This window comes from Rhinolophus hipposideros (assembly GCF_964194185.1).
Source record: "Rhinolophus hipposideros genome assembly, chromosome: 16".
NCBI lineage: Eukaryota > Metazoa > Chordata > Mammalia > Chiroptera > Rhinolophidae > Rhinolophus > Rhinolophus hipposideros.
Genome location: NC_138062.1, coordinates 48,557,611 through 48,572,690, shown reverse-complemented (window position 1 = coordinate 48,572,690; position 15,080 = coordinate 48,557,611). Strand labels below are relative to the sequence as shown.

General features: G+C 47.6%; 1 protein-coding gene across 1 annotated transcript in view; it reads right to left on the bottom strand.

The window, feature by feature from the left end:
• Positions 1-427: 427 nt before the first annotated feature.
• CYP4F22 (cytochrome P450 family 4 subfamily F member 22) overlaps positions 428-15,080 on the bottom strand; it is a 28,138-nt gene continuing 13,485 nt past the window's right edge. The window contains exons 3-13 of the mRNA XM_081077056.1: positions 14,749-14,893; positions 9,910-9,963; positions 9,662-9,789; positions 9,337-9,458; positions 6,370-6,637; positions 5,221-5,287; positions 4,981-5,110; positions 3,332-3,465; positions 2,411-2,475; positions 1,723-1,805; positions 428-1,419 (exon numbers count right to left, since the gene is read on the bottom strand). Of these exons, the coding sequence (XP_080933182.1) occupies positions 1,242-1,419; positions 1,723-1,805; positions 2,411-2,475; positions 3,332-3,465; positions 4,981-5,110; positions 5,221-5,287; positions 6,370-6,637; positions 9,337-9,458; positions 9,662-9,789; positions 9,910-9,963; positions 14,749-14,893 (1,374 nt within the window). The 3' untranslated portion in view covers positions 428-1,241. The remainder of the gene's footprint in view (positions 1,420-1,722; positions 1,806-2,410; positions 2,476-3,331; positions 3,466-4,980; positions 5,111-5,220; positions 5,288-6,369; positions 6,638-9,336; positions 9,459-9,661; positions 9,790-9,909; positions 9,964-14,748; positions 14,894-15,080) is intronic.

Below are 15,080 nucleotides of genomic sequence, written 5' to 3'. Positions count from 1 at the left end.
CATAAGGCCTGAACTGTGACGCGGCCCACAGTTCCCACGCTGCTGGCCCATGCCTACCCTTCCGCCACTCTGCCCCCACTCCCCAGATCTAGCTACCCTTGTGCGTTCCTCAAGCACACCATGCTCCCCTTACCTCGGGACATTGGCAGATGCTGTTCCTTCTGCCTGGAATGATCCTCTCTCCCTCATCACCACTCAAACTCTACTCCCCACTCAGCGTCAGAGAAGGTCTCCCTGAGCCACCCACACCCACTCTTATGCTCACCCAGCACCAAGGTCCTCTCCCTTGCAGCACTTGTCACAGGTTTCCGTAAACATTATTATGTAGAATTATTTGTTCAACATATGCTCCCCAAAAGGCAGGAATCAGGCTAGCTGTGCTCCCTGACCCAGTGCCAGCAGACAATCAATATGTAGTCTGTTGATAAAATAAGTGAATACACAAAAACTCTGAGTTTATGTCTGAGGACAAATGGCTTTCCAGCCTCCTAGCCCACAGCTTCCCTCAGCCGCCTCCCAACTGTCCAGAGCCCTTCATTTCCTTGCTGGGCTCCAGCTGTCAGGATCTGGTCCGGCTAGAGGGTTGGATGGTGGAAGACGTCTGTATCCCTTGCTTTTATTCTACCCAAATCAGAACACTTAGCAAAGGGCCTTTGAGCAAGGGAGGAAGGAAGGGGCTTGCGAGGGGTGGTCTGAGTTTACAAAACAACAAACAACAAAGCAAACAACCCAGCCCTGGGGTGTATCCTGATGCCTGAGAAGTTTGCCCATCTGAACTGGGGGCCTCAGGAAGGTGATGTACAGGTTCAAGTCTCTGACCTCGGACTCCAGCTCCCAAATCCTCCGTTTAGAACCGAGTCGGGATCCGCGGGGAGCGGAGCTTCAATCTGGGCGCCTTCGATGTCTGGTTTTAGGTCCTGAGTAGACTCGGCGGGTGGGGCCTGAAGACCTGAATCCGTGGAATGCTTGGGGCAGAGTCTGAGCCAGAGGGGGCGTGGCCTAGCCTGGATCCTCAACGAAGAGGACAGGAATGAGCACTCAGGGGGCGGGATCAAACCCTCAGGAGGCGGGGCCCGGCCTTGAGAGGCGTGGCCTGCACCTACAAGCTGCTCAGTGGAGGAGCCTGAACTTCGAGGGGCCTATGTCCTCAGTACTTTGGGGGCGGGGCCTAGTCTCTAGGGGCGGGACCTCGGCCTCTGGGCGGGGCTTGGACCCCCGGCTCCGCATGGGCGCGCCTGTACTCAGGCCCGCGGAGGCAGCGGCTCCACGTTGAGCCAGATGCCGTTCTCCGTGCGCAGGATGAGCTCCGGCTTCCGCCGCACCTTGCGAGTTCTGTCCACACTCAGGCGGAAGCGCAGCAGCGTCAACGCCACGACCACGCGCATCTCCGCCATGGCGAAGCTTTGTCCGATGCAGTTTCTGGGGGAAGGACAACTGTGTAAGCGGGGTACTTGAGACTGGGTAAATGATCTCCCATTCTGTCCCTCCTCTTCCTGCATCTCAGGGCCTGGCACACAGTAGGTGTGCTTAATACTCAGGGATGCTATCGCAGATCTGATTTGGGGACTACCGGATGCATTGAAGACAAGAGAGTGCCAGGTGGCTGGAATGGACACCTGGGTGGGATGTGGTCTCTGCCCCTGACAGACAGATCCCTGATCTTCCACTGGCCTTGGTATTCCTCCTACGCTTGGCTTGGACTGGGGGAAATAAAAGAGTTACCTGGGTCCTGCAGAGAAGGGCACGAAGGCCAGCGGGGAGCGCTGCTGTGGGTTGTCCAGGTCAAAACGATAGGGGTTGTACACCTAAGCAGGAGCAGGCTGGATAAGTCTTGGGACTGGCCCACCCATATCAGCTTGGCCCCCTCCCTCAGCCTCTGGGGAGCAGCCCAGCTCGATAGGGAGCACCACGCTACAATCCAGCCACACCACCTCCTTTTGCTGTTCAGGCACACAGGCTCATTCCCAACCCAGGGCCTTTGGACTTGCTGTTAACTCTGGAACACATTTCTCCATGCTCTTCACACTTTTCAGGCCTCCGCAAGACTTCCTCACCATGTGAGCTAAAGTGCTCCTCTCTCCCTCCCACCCCACTCCAGTTTTATTTATCAATACCCTAATTCAAATTATTTTTGTTTTTCTTCCTTTTCACTTCACCGTGAGCTCCATGAGGACGAAGACAATATCTTCCTCTATCCTGGGTGCCAGCACAGTCTGGCACACAGTAGGTGCTCAATAAATAGTTCTGGACCTACTGAATTCACAGTGAGTGAGTGAATAAATGAGGGAAGAGTGCTCCAGCCCTGCCTCTAGCCCTGCTGTCTGGCTCCCTGGGAAGCAGGGGAAGGAAAGCCCCAATGCCGCAGGACGGCTGCTTCTGAGGAAGAAGCTGAGGAAAAGGAGGAACTCACCTTGGAGTCAGGCCACACTGTGGGGTTGTGGTGGGTCCCGTAGATGCTGACCAGGCAGATGATTCCTGTAGGGAGGAGTGGGGTCATTGGGGCAGAGGGGAGCCAGGGCCTCCTCTGCAGACCTCCCCACTCCTGGCTTCCCCTGGAGCCATGGCATTCCATGAGCCATCTGCCACCCTTTCTTACCCATCCTTCCCTGAAAAATTCTGCTGCCTACCTCTCCCCAAGAGCTCCTCATTACCTTTCTGGCGGCCCGGCTGGCTATACAGGGATCTTTCTCACTTGCATATCTGACATTGCTCCTTCCAAGCTCATAGCTCCCTTGGCTCTCTACTACCCTGAGGATCAAATTCAAGTGCCTCAATCTGGCATTGAAGGCCTTTCACTATCTTCACCCTGAGGTACTGCTCTCTTTCACTTCGAACCTCCCACGTTCCCTCTTCCAAGCAGCCCTCCTTGCATTCTGTCCCAGACAGAGCATTACTCCTTCTTTGGGGCTTCTCCAGCTCTTGTCTCTCCCGTTAGCCCATCCCTGATCCCATGTGGCTGGGAATGTCTGTGCCTGCTGTATCTCCCCAGCCTGGCTCCAGGGGTGAGGCCTCTCAAGATTCCCAGCATCATCCAGGACAGGATGGGGTCTCCAGGATACATCTGGCAACTGAATGAAACCAACCCTCCACTACCTGCACCTTTAACAGGGCCCACCCTGCCACACCCACTTTTCACCCCGACTCACCCACCTCTCTGTCCCCAACTACATAGCTTGGTCTCCCTCATCACCCCAGAAGCAACAGCCACACTGAGAGCTGCAACAGCCACACTGAGAGCTGTTTCATCCACAAGGGTGGTATACCTGGGGCAGGCATGACCAGGCCCCCATGGGCAACAGAGCAGCCAGGCAGCAGGGAGCTCACAGGGTACCTTTGGGGATGATGCGCCCATCTGGGAGTTTAATGTCCTCTGTGCAGCGACGGGAGACCAGGGTTACAGGTGGGAACTGGCGTAGGCTTTCCTTGATGCACATAGTGGTGAAGGGCAGCTGGGTCAGGTCTTCCCTGGGGAGCATGGAACAGGGGGATGATTCAGGGCCAGGCCGCAGTGAGGTACACACATGCTCAGGACCAACCACACAGGAAATCAGTCCAGGATCTCAGACTTGCACCCAGCTTCTGGCATTTGCAGTTGTGCCCTGCACACACTAGTAACCCTCAGCATCTGACCCCCAGCCAATTAGCAGTGCTAACAGGCTTCTGGGGAGGGGGGAGAGATGGGTGGCATGAACCCTTTAACTGATGAATTATATAGAAATCAGGAGGCATTGGAGGCGGTGCCAGGACAACTAGGAGGGCCCGGGTAGCAGCAATTCACCAGCTTGCATGGATCAATTTCAGCATTAAAAAAAATACCATAAATCCTCTCCATATATATATATATATATATATATATATATATGTGTGTGTGTGTGTGTGTGTGTGTGTGTGTGTGTGTGTGTGTGTATTCCCTTTGGACTTTAGGGCCCAAAATTGAATTAATTATTATAACTCTTGGTTCATGATCTAGATTGTTTTCTTTACAAGAGCAGGTTCTCTTAAAAAAAAAAAAGTTTATGTTGCTACCTTAAAGGGCAAATAGCATGCCTGGAATAAAAGTGTCATAAACATAAGCACCACTAGGAAACCAGAAGAGAGTTATTAAGTTTTGGCTAGACACTATCTCCTGCCCACTTCTCAGAACCTGGGGCATCTTCTCCCTTTGTTAAAAAGGAAGATTAGCAAGGTGCTGAAGATCCAATAGCACCCAACTGAGAGTTTCTCCCTGAGTTCATAATCCAAAAGGTTAACATTGAAATACTTTCTCAATATTCAATGCTACTTAATGCTCTTTTCTTTGCATCATCCAGAATATGCTCAGCACGGCACACATCTGAAGTCAATCAGATTATTATTTCTGATTCTTTACTTCCTCTTTATTCAAATTTTACACCTATACCCTCTGCCCTATGATTCTACAGTGCCTTCCACTTAGATGGGTGGAGTATACGTTCCATCCCACTGGGCTTGGTCATGTGACTTGCTTTAGCTAATGGAATGTTATGATACAAGCAGAGTTTTTAAGTTGTGTGGTTCTTTGTGATTTTGGAGTCTACCTTGAGATGGCCATGCCCAGGGTAGCTGCTGGTTCAAGGAGAATGAGAAGACATGTGGAACAGAGCTGAACCCAAACCGCAGTTTGGAAGCAATCCCACTCAACTCAGCAGTGCCCAGTAGTAACAAGAGTAATATGTAGACAAGAGCAAGAAATAAACTAAATGCTTACTGCAAACCCTTGAGTTTGGGGGCTGTTTCTTATGGAACATACTGCAATGATTGCTGACTAAGACACCCCTAAGAACTGCATTATGAGGTAGGCAGAAAAATTATTGTCCCATTTTACAGTTGAAGAAATTGAAATTCAAGACACTTAAGTAACTTATCTGAGGTCAGAAAGTTAATAAGTGGTAGAGCAGCGAGATTCACACCCAAGGCTCTAGATTTAACCTGCCCCCACCATCCCCATGACCCCAGACTGACCACTCCAGCTCCTCCAGCTCACGGCCTTTCATGACTTCCAGGATCTCTTCCCGGCACTTCTCCTGGTACTCTGGGTATTTGGCCAAGTTGAACAGCACCCACGAGAGCCCACTGGATGTTGTATCATGACCTGCAGACAGATGAGGAGCTCAGATGGAGGCTTCCGGAAGATAGTGGAGATACTATCTTCAGACAGTGAGGACATCTCCATCCTTCCCCAGCCTCGCGCCACATATTCACCCTCAAACATGAAGGTGTCCGCCTCAGCTCGGATGTCCTCATCTGTCAGTTCCTTCCCATCTTCATCCTGGAATAGGCAGTAGACAATGCTCAGCCCACTTCATCCCACCCTCTGCGTGCTTAGGGATCCTCCAAAGTCAAAGATTCCCCCCCTCTCTCTTTTAAGCTAAGCTGTAGGGGAAAGGATTTCAGGCACATGGATGTATTGAACTTGTCTAAGAAAGATGGTAACAGGGAAGGATGGTAAGAGGGGAAGAAGGGAGTTCATGTTTCTTGAGTAGCTCCTAGCACCAAGCATGCTGCCTGACGCCTAACAGCAATCTTGTGATCAGGTCATATGATCATCACGTCGTAAATGAGGAAAATGAGGCTCAGAGGGAAGCATCAGATGACTAAGGTCAAGCATCCATGAAGGGGCAGAGTCAGAACTGGAATCCAGGACTGTCTGAATCCAGAACCCAGATGCTGCTCAAAAATTCTACAGAAGTACCACAAATAGGTGAGCACCTTTTTCAGCAAGAGTCACAAATCTTCAAGGTCATGTATTTCATCTTTGTAAGTGTTGTGGGCTGAATTGTGTCTCTTCCCCAACCCCACTTTCTGAACTCATATGTTGAAGTTGTAACCCCCAGGACCTCAGAATGAGTGTATTTAGAGCTCTCTCTTTTGCATTGGTAATTAAGTTACAAAGGGGTCCTTAAGTGGGGCTTAATCCAACATTACTGGAGTTCTTCCTGTAAGAGGAGATTACAACATAGACATGCACAGAAGGAAAACCATGTAAAGATACAAGACAGCCATCTATAAGCCAAGGAGAGAGGCTTCAGAAGAAACCAACCCTGCTGACACCTTGATCTCAGACTTCTAACCACCAGAACTGAGAAGACAAATTTCTGTTGTGTAAGCCAACTAGTGTAGGGCACTTTGTTACAGCAGCCCTAACAAGCGAATACAGCAAGTCTTACGTGCTTACATCTGCCTATATTCTAGGTCTATAATTAATTAATCTATAGACCTATTCTAGGTCTATAGTTAATTAATCTATAATTCCATCTATGTTGGTTTGGACATTTATTACTTTAGGCAGTTGGCGCAACTCCTGAGGAGGCCATCTGTGGCAACGCCCCACCCTCCAGGGCCCAGCCTCACCCTGGCCAGGAGCAATACATCAATGAAATCCAAGGTCTTGCCCTGCTTGGACTTCATCCAGGCCTCAGCCCCCTGCTGGTATAGCACCCGCCGCCGCTCATGGATGACTTCCGTGGTGAAGGAGTGCACGGTGTCACAGGCCTGCCGGAAACGCCGCCCATCTGCTGTGAGGTAGTAGATGAAGTCGAGGTAGTGGTGCAGGCGATACTGGCGTCGAACCACCAGCGCACTCAGCTCAATGATGGCTGAGATGTAATCACTCATCTTCCTGCAGGGAGAAGGGCCATGAGCATAGGCCCATCCCCTAAGACAAGCGTCCTCTCCCAGTGAGTAGGCAACAAACAGAGGCCCTAAATTAACTATATTTTCCCTTCCTTCCTTCCTTCCTTCCTTCCTTCCTTCCTTCCTTCCTTCCTTCCTTCCTTCCTTCCTTCCTTCCTTCCTTCCTTCCTTCCTTCCTTCCTTCTTTCCTTTGTATTCTTGATGTTCTGCCACCTGGGGCCTTGCTGACTAGAGAGACACTGCTTCTCTCAGGAGTAGGCTATTTTTGCCTTTCTTTTGCAAACCTCCCATTCTAGATCCCCTATTCCAAACTTTATCTGGCTGAGCCACTATTCCCCTGCCTTAATCACCCCAAGGCCAGGTACTGGATAACTAGGGGCACTCTGATGACCCAGAGCCTACTGAAATTATCCAAACTAGGCAACCCTAAGCCTGCATACCCTGCCTTTCCCATTTCTTCCTGCAGAAATCCCCCCCAAAAGGCTTTTGCTATGCTTTCTCCTGGTGCCTTCCTGGTGGCTTGGTGTGCTGTGGCATGCTCCCTCCTCTTGACGATTGTAAGTAACAAACTGTCTTTTCACTGGCAATCATCTCCTGATCTGTTGGCCTCCCCATACGTGAAGAAACCCAAAATCTGTGCACATTTTCAAACTGTGCACACACACAAAAAAGAGGGATGAGAACTTCCAAGTAGATGTAACATCACTAAAACTAAATGGCTACAACACATAGAGTGGGAGAAAATATTTGCAAATCATATATCTGATGAGGAACTTGTATCTAAACTATATAAAGAACTTTTAAAACTCAATGATAAAAAGACAACCCAATTTAAAAATGGGGAAAGGCTATAAATAGACATTTCTCCAAAGAAGATATACAAATAGCCAATAAGCACATGAAAAGATGCTCAACATCATTAGCCATTAGGAAAATGCAAATCAAAATCACAGTGAGATACCAGCTCACCCTGACTGGGATGACTCTAATTAAAAGGATAGATAATCACAAGTGTTGGTGAGGGTGTGGAGAAATTAGAGCCCTCACATACTGCTGGTGGGAACATAAAATGGTGCAACCACTATGGGAAAAATCTGGCAGTTCCTCAGAAGGTTAAACATAGAATTATTAAACAAGTAATTCCACTCCTGGGTATATACCCAAGAAAATTAAAAATATATATACACACAAAAACTTGTACATTAATGTTTATAGCAGCATTATTCATAATAGCCAAAAAGTGGAAACAACCCAATGTCCATCAACAGCTGACTGGATAACAAAATGTGGTATTATATGATAAATGGAATATTACTCAGCAATTTAAAAAATGAATTATTGATACATGCTACATCATGGATGAATCTGTAAACATTATGCTGAGTAAAAGAAACCAGAAACAAAAGTCTACATAATTCCATCTGTGAAATTTCCATAAGAGACAGATCTATAAACGTGAAAGGAAGATTAGTGATTGCCTAGACCTGGAGGAGAAGTGGGTAATAGGGAATAAGTGCTAAAATGTACAGGGTTTCTTTCTCGTGAAAATATTCTAAAATTGTATGTGGTGATCAGCCAACTCTGTGAATATACTAGAAACCATTGGATTGTAGATTTTCAATGGGTGAATTGTATGATATGTGAATTACATCTCAGTAAAGCTGTAATTAAAACAACTACTAAAAATCACTAGGGCAGGATTGCGGGGATCTGTCCTTGGTCCTGAAGTGTGCTTGTTGTTTTCTCACATTTATCACAGTCTGTTATTTTTTTGTTTACTTATTTGTTCATGGTTACTGACTTTCTTCCCACCAACATGTAAGTTCCAGAACTGTTTTTATTCACCACTGTTTTTTTTACATCCATCCATTTACAGTGCCTAGTCCAGGACCAGCACATAGTAGGCACTCAGTAAATATTTCTTGGATTAATTAATTACTAAGGCCATCTCCATCTAACCTAAGTGAAACATACCCCTACGAGGCCCAGAGTAACAAAGTCAGCAGCTTGTTATTGAGAACCTACTATGTACTAAAAACTTGACATTCATTATGTTCCTTATTCTTTATATCCCCACTGAAACTATAAGTTCAAAGAACTGGAATTTCACCTGTTGCCCCACCATATTCCCAGTAGCTAGCATAGTGCCCGTCACATAGTAGGTACACAGGGAATATTTGATGAATGAATGAATGAATGAATGAATGAGGGAGTGAACCAGGGCAATGGTTATTTTATTCATTCAACAAATATTCACTGAGAATCTACTACGTGTCAGGGCCATGATACATCATTTTATCCTTAAGCATCTTTCCAAGAGTCAGGGATTGTCATCAAACAAGAAAATGGAGGTTCAGAAAGTGAGGGGGATACTTTCCAAATACCACATAGTCTTCATAGAGGAATGAGAGAAACTAGCATTTACTGAGCACCTACTATGTGCAAAGCCATTGACTCACATTATCTCATTTAATTCTAACACCATGACTATGGGGAAGGAATTGGGATTTCATTTTTTTAAAATAAGATAAAAGGCTCAGAGAGGTGATGTAAGTTTCCCAGAACCACTCAGCCTGTCAGTGGCAGAGTGTCAGCAACCCAAAGGTGCCTAGCATCACCTTTCTCCTCCTACCACCTTGCCTCTGAAGCACCTGGTTTTATCTTCCCCAGGGAGGCCACACTCACTCCTGGCAGTTGCTATTGTAGCTGAAGACACATTTCTGAAGACTGTCCAGGGTCATGAGGCTGACATGCTCAAACATGTCAAGGGAGACCATTGAGCCCTCCACCAGGCGCCGCCATTTAGCCTGGAAGAGAGAGACAGCAAATGGGCACAGAGACCGCAGACTTAAAGCCTGGCTGACAGTGACCTAGCTGCATGCTCACTACAAGCCCAATGTATAAATAAAGGAAGTGAGGCTTTGTGACATCACATGGCTCTCCCATGAGTTGGAGCCTGGACCACTCTTACTCCCAGGACACTTTCTTCCCATGAAATCTTTGGACTCACATGCATGATGTTGGTGCACTGGTTGAATATCTTCATGTAGGGCTTCAGGATGTCAAAGTGAAAGGCAGGTGTCAGCAGGCGGCGGTGCCGGCTCCACTTGTCACCTTTGCTGAGCAGCAACCCATCTCCTGGGCCCAAAAGACTAGGGTTAGGAGCCTCTCCCATTACTCTGAAACACTCCAAGAAACCCATGCCCTGCCCCCTCTTCTCTGAAACTCCAGCCCCAGCTTACCCAGTCCTGCACTCACCCAGCCAAGGTTTCAGAAAGCCATAGAAAAGGTCATCCTTGGGGGCAATGGCAGCTGTGGAGAGAGATGAGATTATGATGACTCAAAATGGAGTTCTGACTCTTGACCTCTGCTTATGACCACCTTGGGGCTCCTCTCTGAGCTCTGACCTCCCACCTCGCCTCTAGTCCATCCTAATACCTGCCCCAGAAATAGCCTTATAGCATGCTAATCTGAACATGAGGCCTCCCTGTTCAAACACTTCCCAGGGCTCCCTATCGCCTGGTAAAAAAAAGTTCAAGTTCAGGTTAGCACCGAAATCCCTGTCCCATCTGGTCTCTGTGTGCCTCTCCCAGCTCATCCTTCATCATACACCAAATAACCCCACATGCTGTCCCTCACTTCTAACCCTTTGCCTAGGCTGTCCTTTTCATCCAGAATGGCCTTCTTCATCTTAATTCATCCCATCTTTTCTGCCAACTCGGGCCATCTGAATTATGTTTCCTGTGCTCCCAGCCAACAGCCTTGCCCTCTCCAGTCTAGCCTGCACCCTGGCCCCACAGGGATCTTATCTGATTTTAGATTTGACCATATCCTTTCCTGTACAAGCTGCTCAGCCCACTTTCAAAGTCCTGAATGATCTACCCCAGTTCAGACCTTTCTCAAAATATCTCTATCCCCCTGTCAAACACACACACACACACACACACACACACACACAGAGTGTTCTAATATCACACAACTTTTCTCAGCTCCTTGGAAAAGCTGTGTTCTCTCTCTGCTCTGAGTCATTCCACTAGGTGCCCTCTCTGCCTAAAATACTCTTTTCTCATCCTTCTAGTCTCTGCTTGTATGCCATACCCACCCCCACCAACCACTCTGGATTGTATCCATCTGGTTACGAGACCCTTGAGGGGAGGGACCATGTCAAATACTGACATGTTGGTGCTCATTACATTTTTATTATATGATGAATGAACCAAGGAATGAATGAGTGGATGGATGGATGGATGGATGGATGGATGGATGGATGGATGGATGGATGGATACATGAGTGAGTGCATAAGTGAGTGGATTTCCTTTCTACATGCTAGATAAATTTGGAACAGAGTGGGGCAGGTGCCCAGGAAGGAAATACCTGAAATTCAAGTGATGTCACTTGTACCTGAAATGTGACTCAGCTGCCTACACACACACTCCCCAGGAATTGGCCAATCACACACACAGTCATCTGTCCACTCACTCTTCCATTCAACACACACCTCTTCTGCCACCTTTCTGTACCCAACCCATGCTGGGCAATGCTAGGGAGAGAGATGGCTCATCTCCCCACCCCAAGGAGCTTGGGGTGGGGTGGGAAAGGGAAGCGGAGGCATGCCATGCAATTATCAAGAAGTAGGAAGTGTGCCAGGAAAGAAGGGAGGCACAGAGAAAAGCCTGCTGGAAGTCAAGGCAGGCTTACTAGAAGAGGAAACACTGCAGAGGAAAGTATATGTCTAGTCGTTCCTCTCCTCTCTGGACCCTGGACTCCAGGCTAAGACCCCCAGAAGTCTTTCTGACAGAGACCTGTCCAATGGTGGTCTTGCTCAAACACCTCCCATGGCTCCCTATCACCCCCAGGGTAAACACATGCTCATTCACTTTGCACACAGGTGCTCTGAGTCCTGCTTCTGTATTATTTTCTACTTCTCCCCACACATAGGTAGGTACCTTCACTCCAGATATCCCGTCACCTGAACTCCCCAACACTTTCACATATCTGCACCTTTGCAGTAGTAGGACCCTCCACCTACTCATCTGGAAAACTTCTATGCATTTTTCAAAGCCCAGCTTCACCAATGCCTCCTCCAGGAAGCCTTCCCCAAACCCTCCCCCAATTGAACTCTTGCTTTCCTATCCTTGGGTCCCTCTTCCACTCCAACCTTGACCACTCAATGCTAGTTTGTGTCCAGGTTGCCTCTTCCATCAATTTCTCCTCCAGTAAAAAGGGAATAGTAACATCTACCCTGGAGGAAGTTATATTTTTTTTAAAAGCCCACACACAGTGCGCAGCAGGAAGCTGCATATCACTATGGTTGAGAGCTTGGCCTCTGGCCTGGCCAGGTCTGGGTTCAAATCCCAGCCTTACCACTAACTAGCTGGTGTAAACTTGGACATGTTATTCCTCTGCCTCTCCATGTACTCATCTGCCAAAGGGGAAATAGAACAATACTGCCTGCCTAATGGCACCCCTACAAAAACTCAAGGGGCTAATATGTTCCTGGCACAGAGAAAGTAGTCATTCAATATCTGTGCATGTAAATGAATAACTAACCAACTGTTGGCTATTTTTATCACTACAATTATAATTGTTGGTCATCAGTGTCAAGAATTTCTGAGATGAATATCTGGGTCTCCCCTCCCAGCTCACAGCAGGCCCCTATTAGTAAAAAGAGAAATGCATAGCTTCTGTGGAAAATAACCTGGATGTTCCTTAAAAGTTAAACGTAGAATTACCATATGATCCCACAATTTTTTCAGTAAATACTCTGAGGTAATCAACCCAAGAGAAATTAAAAATATATGTCCATACCAAAACTTATATATGCATGGTCATACCAGCATTACTTATAACAGCCCAAAGGCAGAAACAACCCAAATGTTCATCAACGGATGAACAAATTGTGGTCCATCTATACAATGGGAATATTATAAAATCAGCCTTATAAAAGGAATGACCTCTACAACGTGGATGAACCTCAAAAACATAATGCTGAGCGACAGAAGCCAGACACAAAAGACCACATGTTGTATAATTCCTTTCCTATGATATATTCAGAACAGACAAATCCATAGAGACACAAATTATATTAGTATTTACCAGGAGATGAGGAGAGTGGGGAATGGCAAGTGATTACTTAATGGGTACAGGGTGATTTATGGGGTCATGAAAAAAAAATTGAAACTACAGAGAGCCAATGGTTGCACACATTGTCAAGACACTAATTATCATATACTCTAAAATTGTACTCTTTAAAATGATTAATTATATGTTATGTGAATTTCATCTCAATAAAAAAAATGAATGTATAAAACCAACCTATAATTATATGCCTATATGTCATGCGTTGTCCTCTGTAAAGCATTTTTACCTACTTTCTCCCATTAATGCTCTCTATCCCAAATGCCCATTAGAAGATGAAGAAACAGAGGTTCTAAGAGGACCCATGCCTTACTCAAGGCCCATAAGTTGTGTGGGTTTAGGGTCAGAACAGCAATGCCCCCCAGGGATGGCCTCCCAAGGAGGCCCCAGAGGGAGATGGAGTCTGAGACTTGGGGTCAGGCCTTTCCCATCCCAAGTGGGCAGGCACGGAGGGGCAGGGGTACGGCCTTGCCGGACTCACAGCCCCACCTTCCCCAACCTGGCATCCTCCATCCTGTTCTTCTGGTGAGGGAGACAGTGAATATCCTGCATGTTCTGAGGGAGAACATGTTTGGAGGGGAGGGGAGAGGAAGAGGCTTGAGATCTATTAAGTGCCAAGCCCATGCTGGGGGCTCTACTTCCTGATTTACTTGTAGTCTCAAAACCATGCAGGATGGTAATCAAGAAACTGATGCTCTGAGGAGCAGAGGGGAAGAGGAGGTGGGGAGGGAGAGAAGGAAGAGTAGGAGAGAGAAAGAAAAAAAGTATATTACATAGTCGGAAGAGAAGAAACCCTTATTAGCACCTACCTACATATTACTGAGTCTTCACAATGACCTCATTTTACAGATCAGAAACTGAGGCCCTGAGAGGCTAGATGAATTGCTGGATCACACCGCAAGTATGTGCTCCAGCCAGGACTGGAACCCAGCCCACCCAAGTCCTAGCCCAGGGTTCTTTCCACAGCTCTTCCTACAACTTGGTGTCCATTCTTTGGAAGAGTCACCTCTACCGAGGTCTAGGTTTTCCCCTTTGTGCAACGGAGATGATCACGCCCTCACAAATGCAATAATGGAAATGAAGAGGCATGGGGAGGACATAGCTGGAGGAGGGAAGTACAGCAGCCCCTTACCCTTTCATGGCTCCTGGGCGGCAGCCTTGAAGGCAGTCTACACGTGTGTGTTTGAGGAGGCCCAAGCTGAGGCCAGAGATCCTAAAATTCCTGGAGTTCTTTTCCCATCCCTCCTCTCTCAAATGTCCCGTGATGCTTTCTGAGGTCCCCAGCTACATGCAAGGCTACAATGAGGATCCAGAGAACCAATTATGAAAAAGATATAGCTGGACACAGGCACACTCAGCCCAAAAAGGTTAGGACTGAGAATGGGAAAGTCCATAAGAGCAGGCTATGGTCTGCTGGAGAGTCAGGGAAGACTTCCTGGAGGAAGGGTCATTGGAGCTGCATGTTGATAGCTGAGCAAGAGCTTGCCAAGTGTACTTGGGAGTGCTACACCTTGGGATAGGTGTGGATTGCAGAAGGAAGAAGAAATTCTTCTACATCTCCCTCTCTGCCAGTCCAGGTCAGCCCAGGTGAGGAGAGCAGGCTGCAGGTTGAGATAGTCAGAGTGGGAGTGTCAGAACCCAAATAATGAGAGTGCCATTAGAACTGAGTAACAACCAATTAACAAAATCTTGGGCAAACAATTGTTTATCTGAACATATTTGGTTCTGACTTCCCAGAGGATGGGAATCCTCTTAAATTTCTTGGGACTCTTAGACATTGTCATACCTTTTCCCATGCTGTTCCCACTCTGTATTGCCATTTCTGCTTTGATGAACTCCTATTCATCCTTCAAAGCCCTACTCAAATAGCCCTTCTTCTGGAAGAAACCCAGCCTAGACACCTGGTGGGCTCTGGAAGTTGAGGATTTACCCATCACTGAGAGACCCAGCCCACCTACCTGAGGCACCCATCAAGGGCTTGATGTAGTCGGGATGTACCAGAACCAACAGTGGCAGGACAGGTCCAACCCACACCAGGACCACATGGTGCATGTTGTCCAGCACCTTCTTCTCATCTTGGAGGCCCGTTTCATTGGGAAGATACTGCAGGGGATGGTAAGGAAGGATAGTGAGGAGCTACCCACATCTTCCCCTAGCCTTTCCCTCCTGCCACCTCCCTCGCCCTCGAAACAAGCTGAGAAGGGCTGTATGACTGCAGATAGTTGGCTGCAGCTTGCTGAGCCTTCCTCATCTGAAAAGTGGGGAAGAATCAACTCTCCATCTGAGGGCA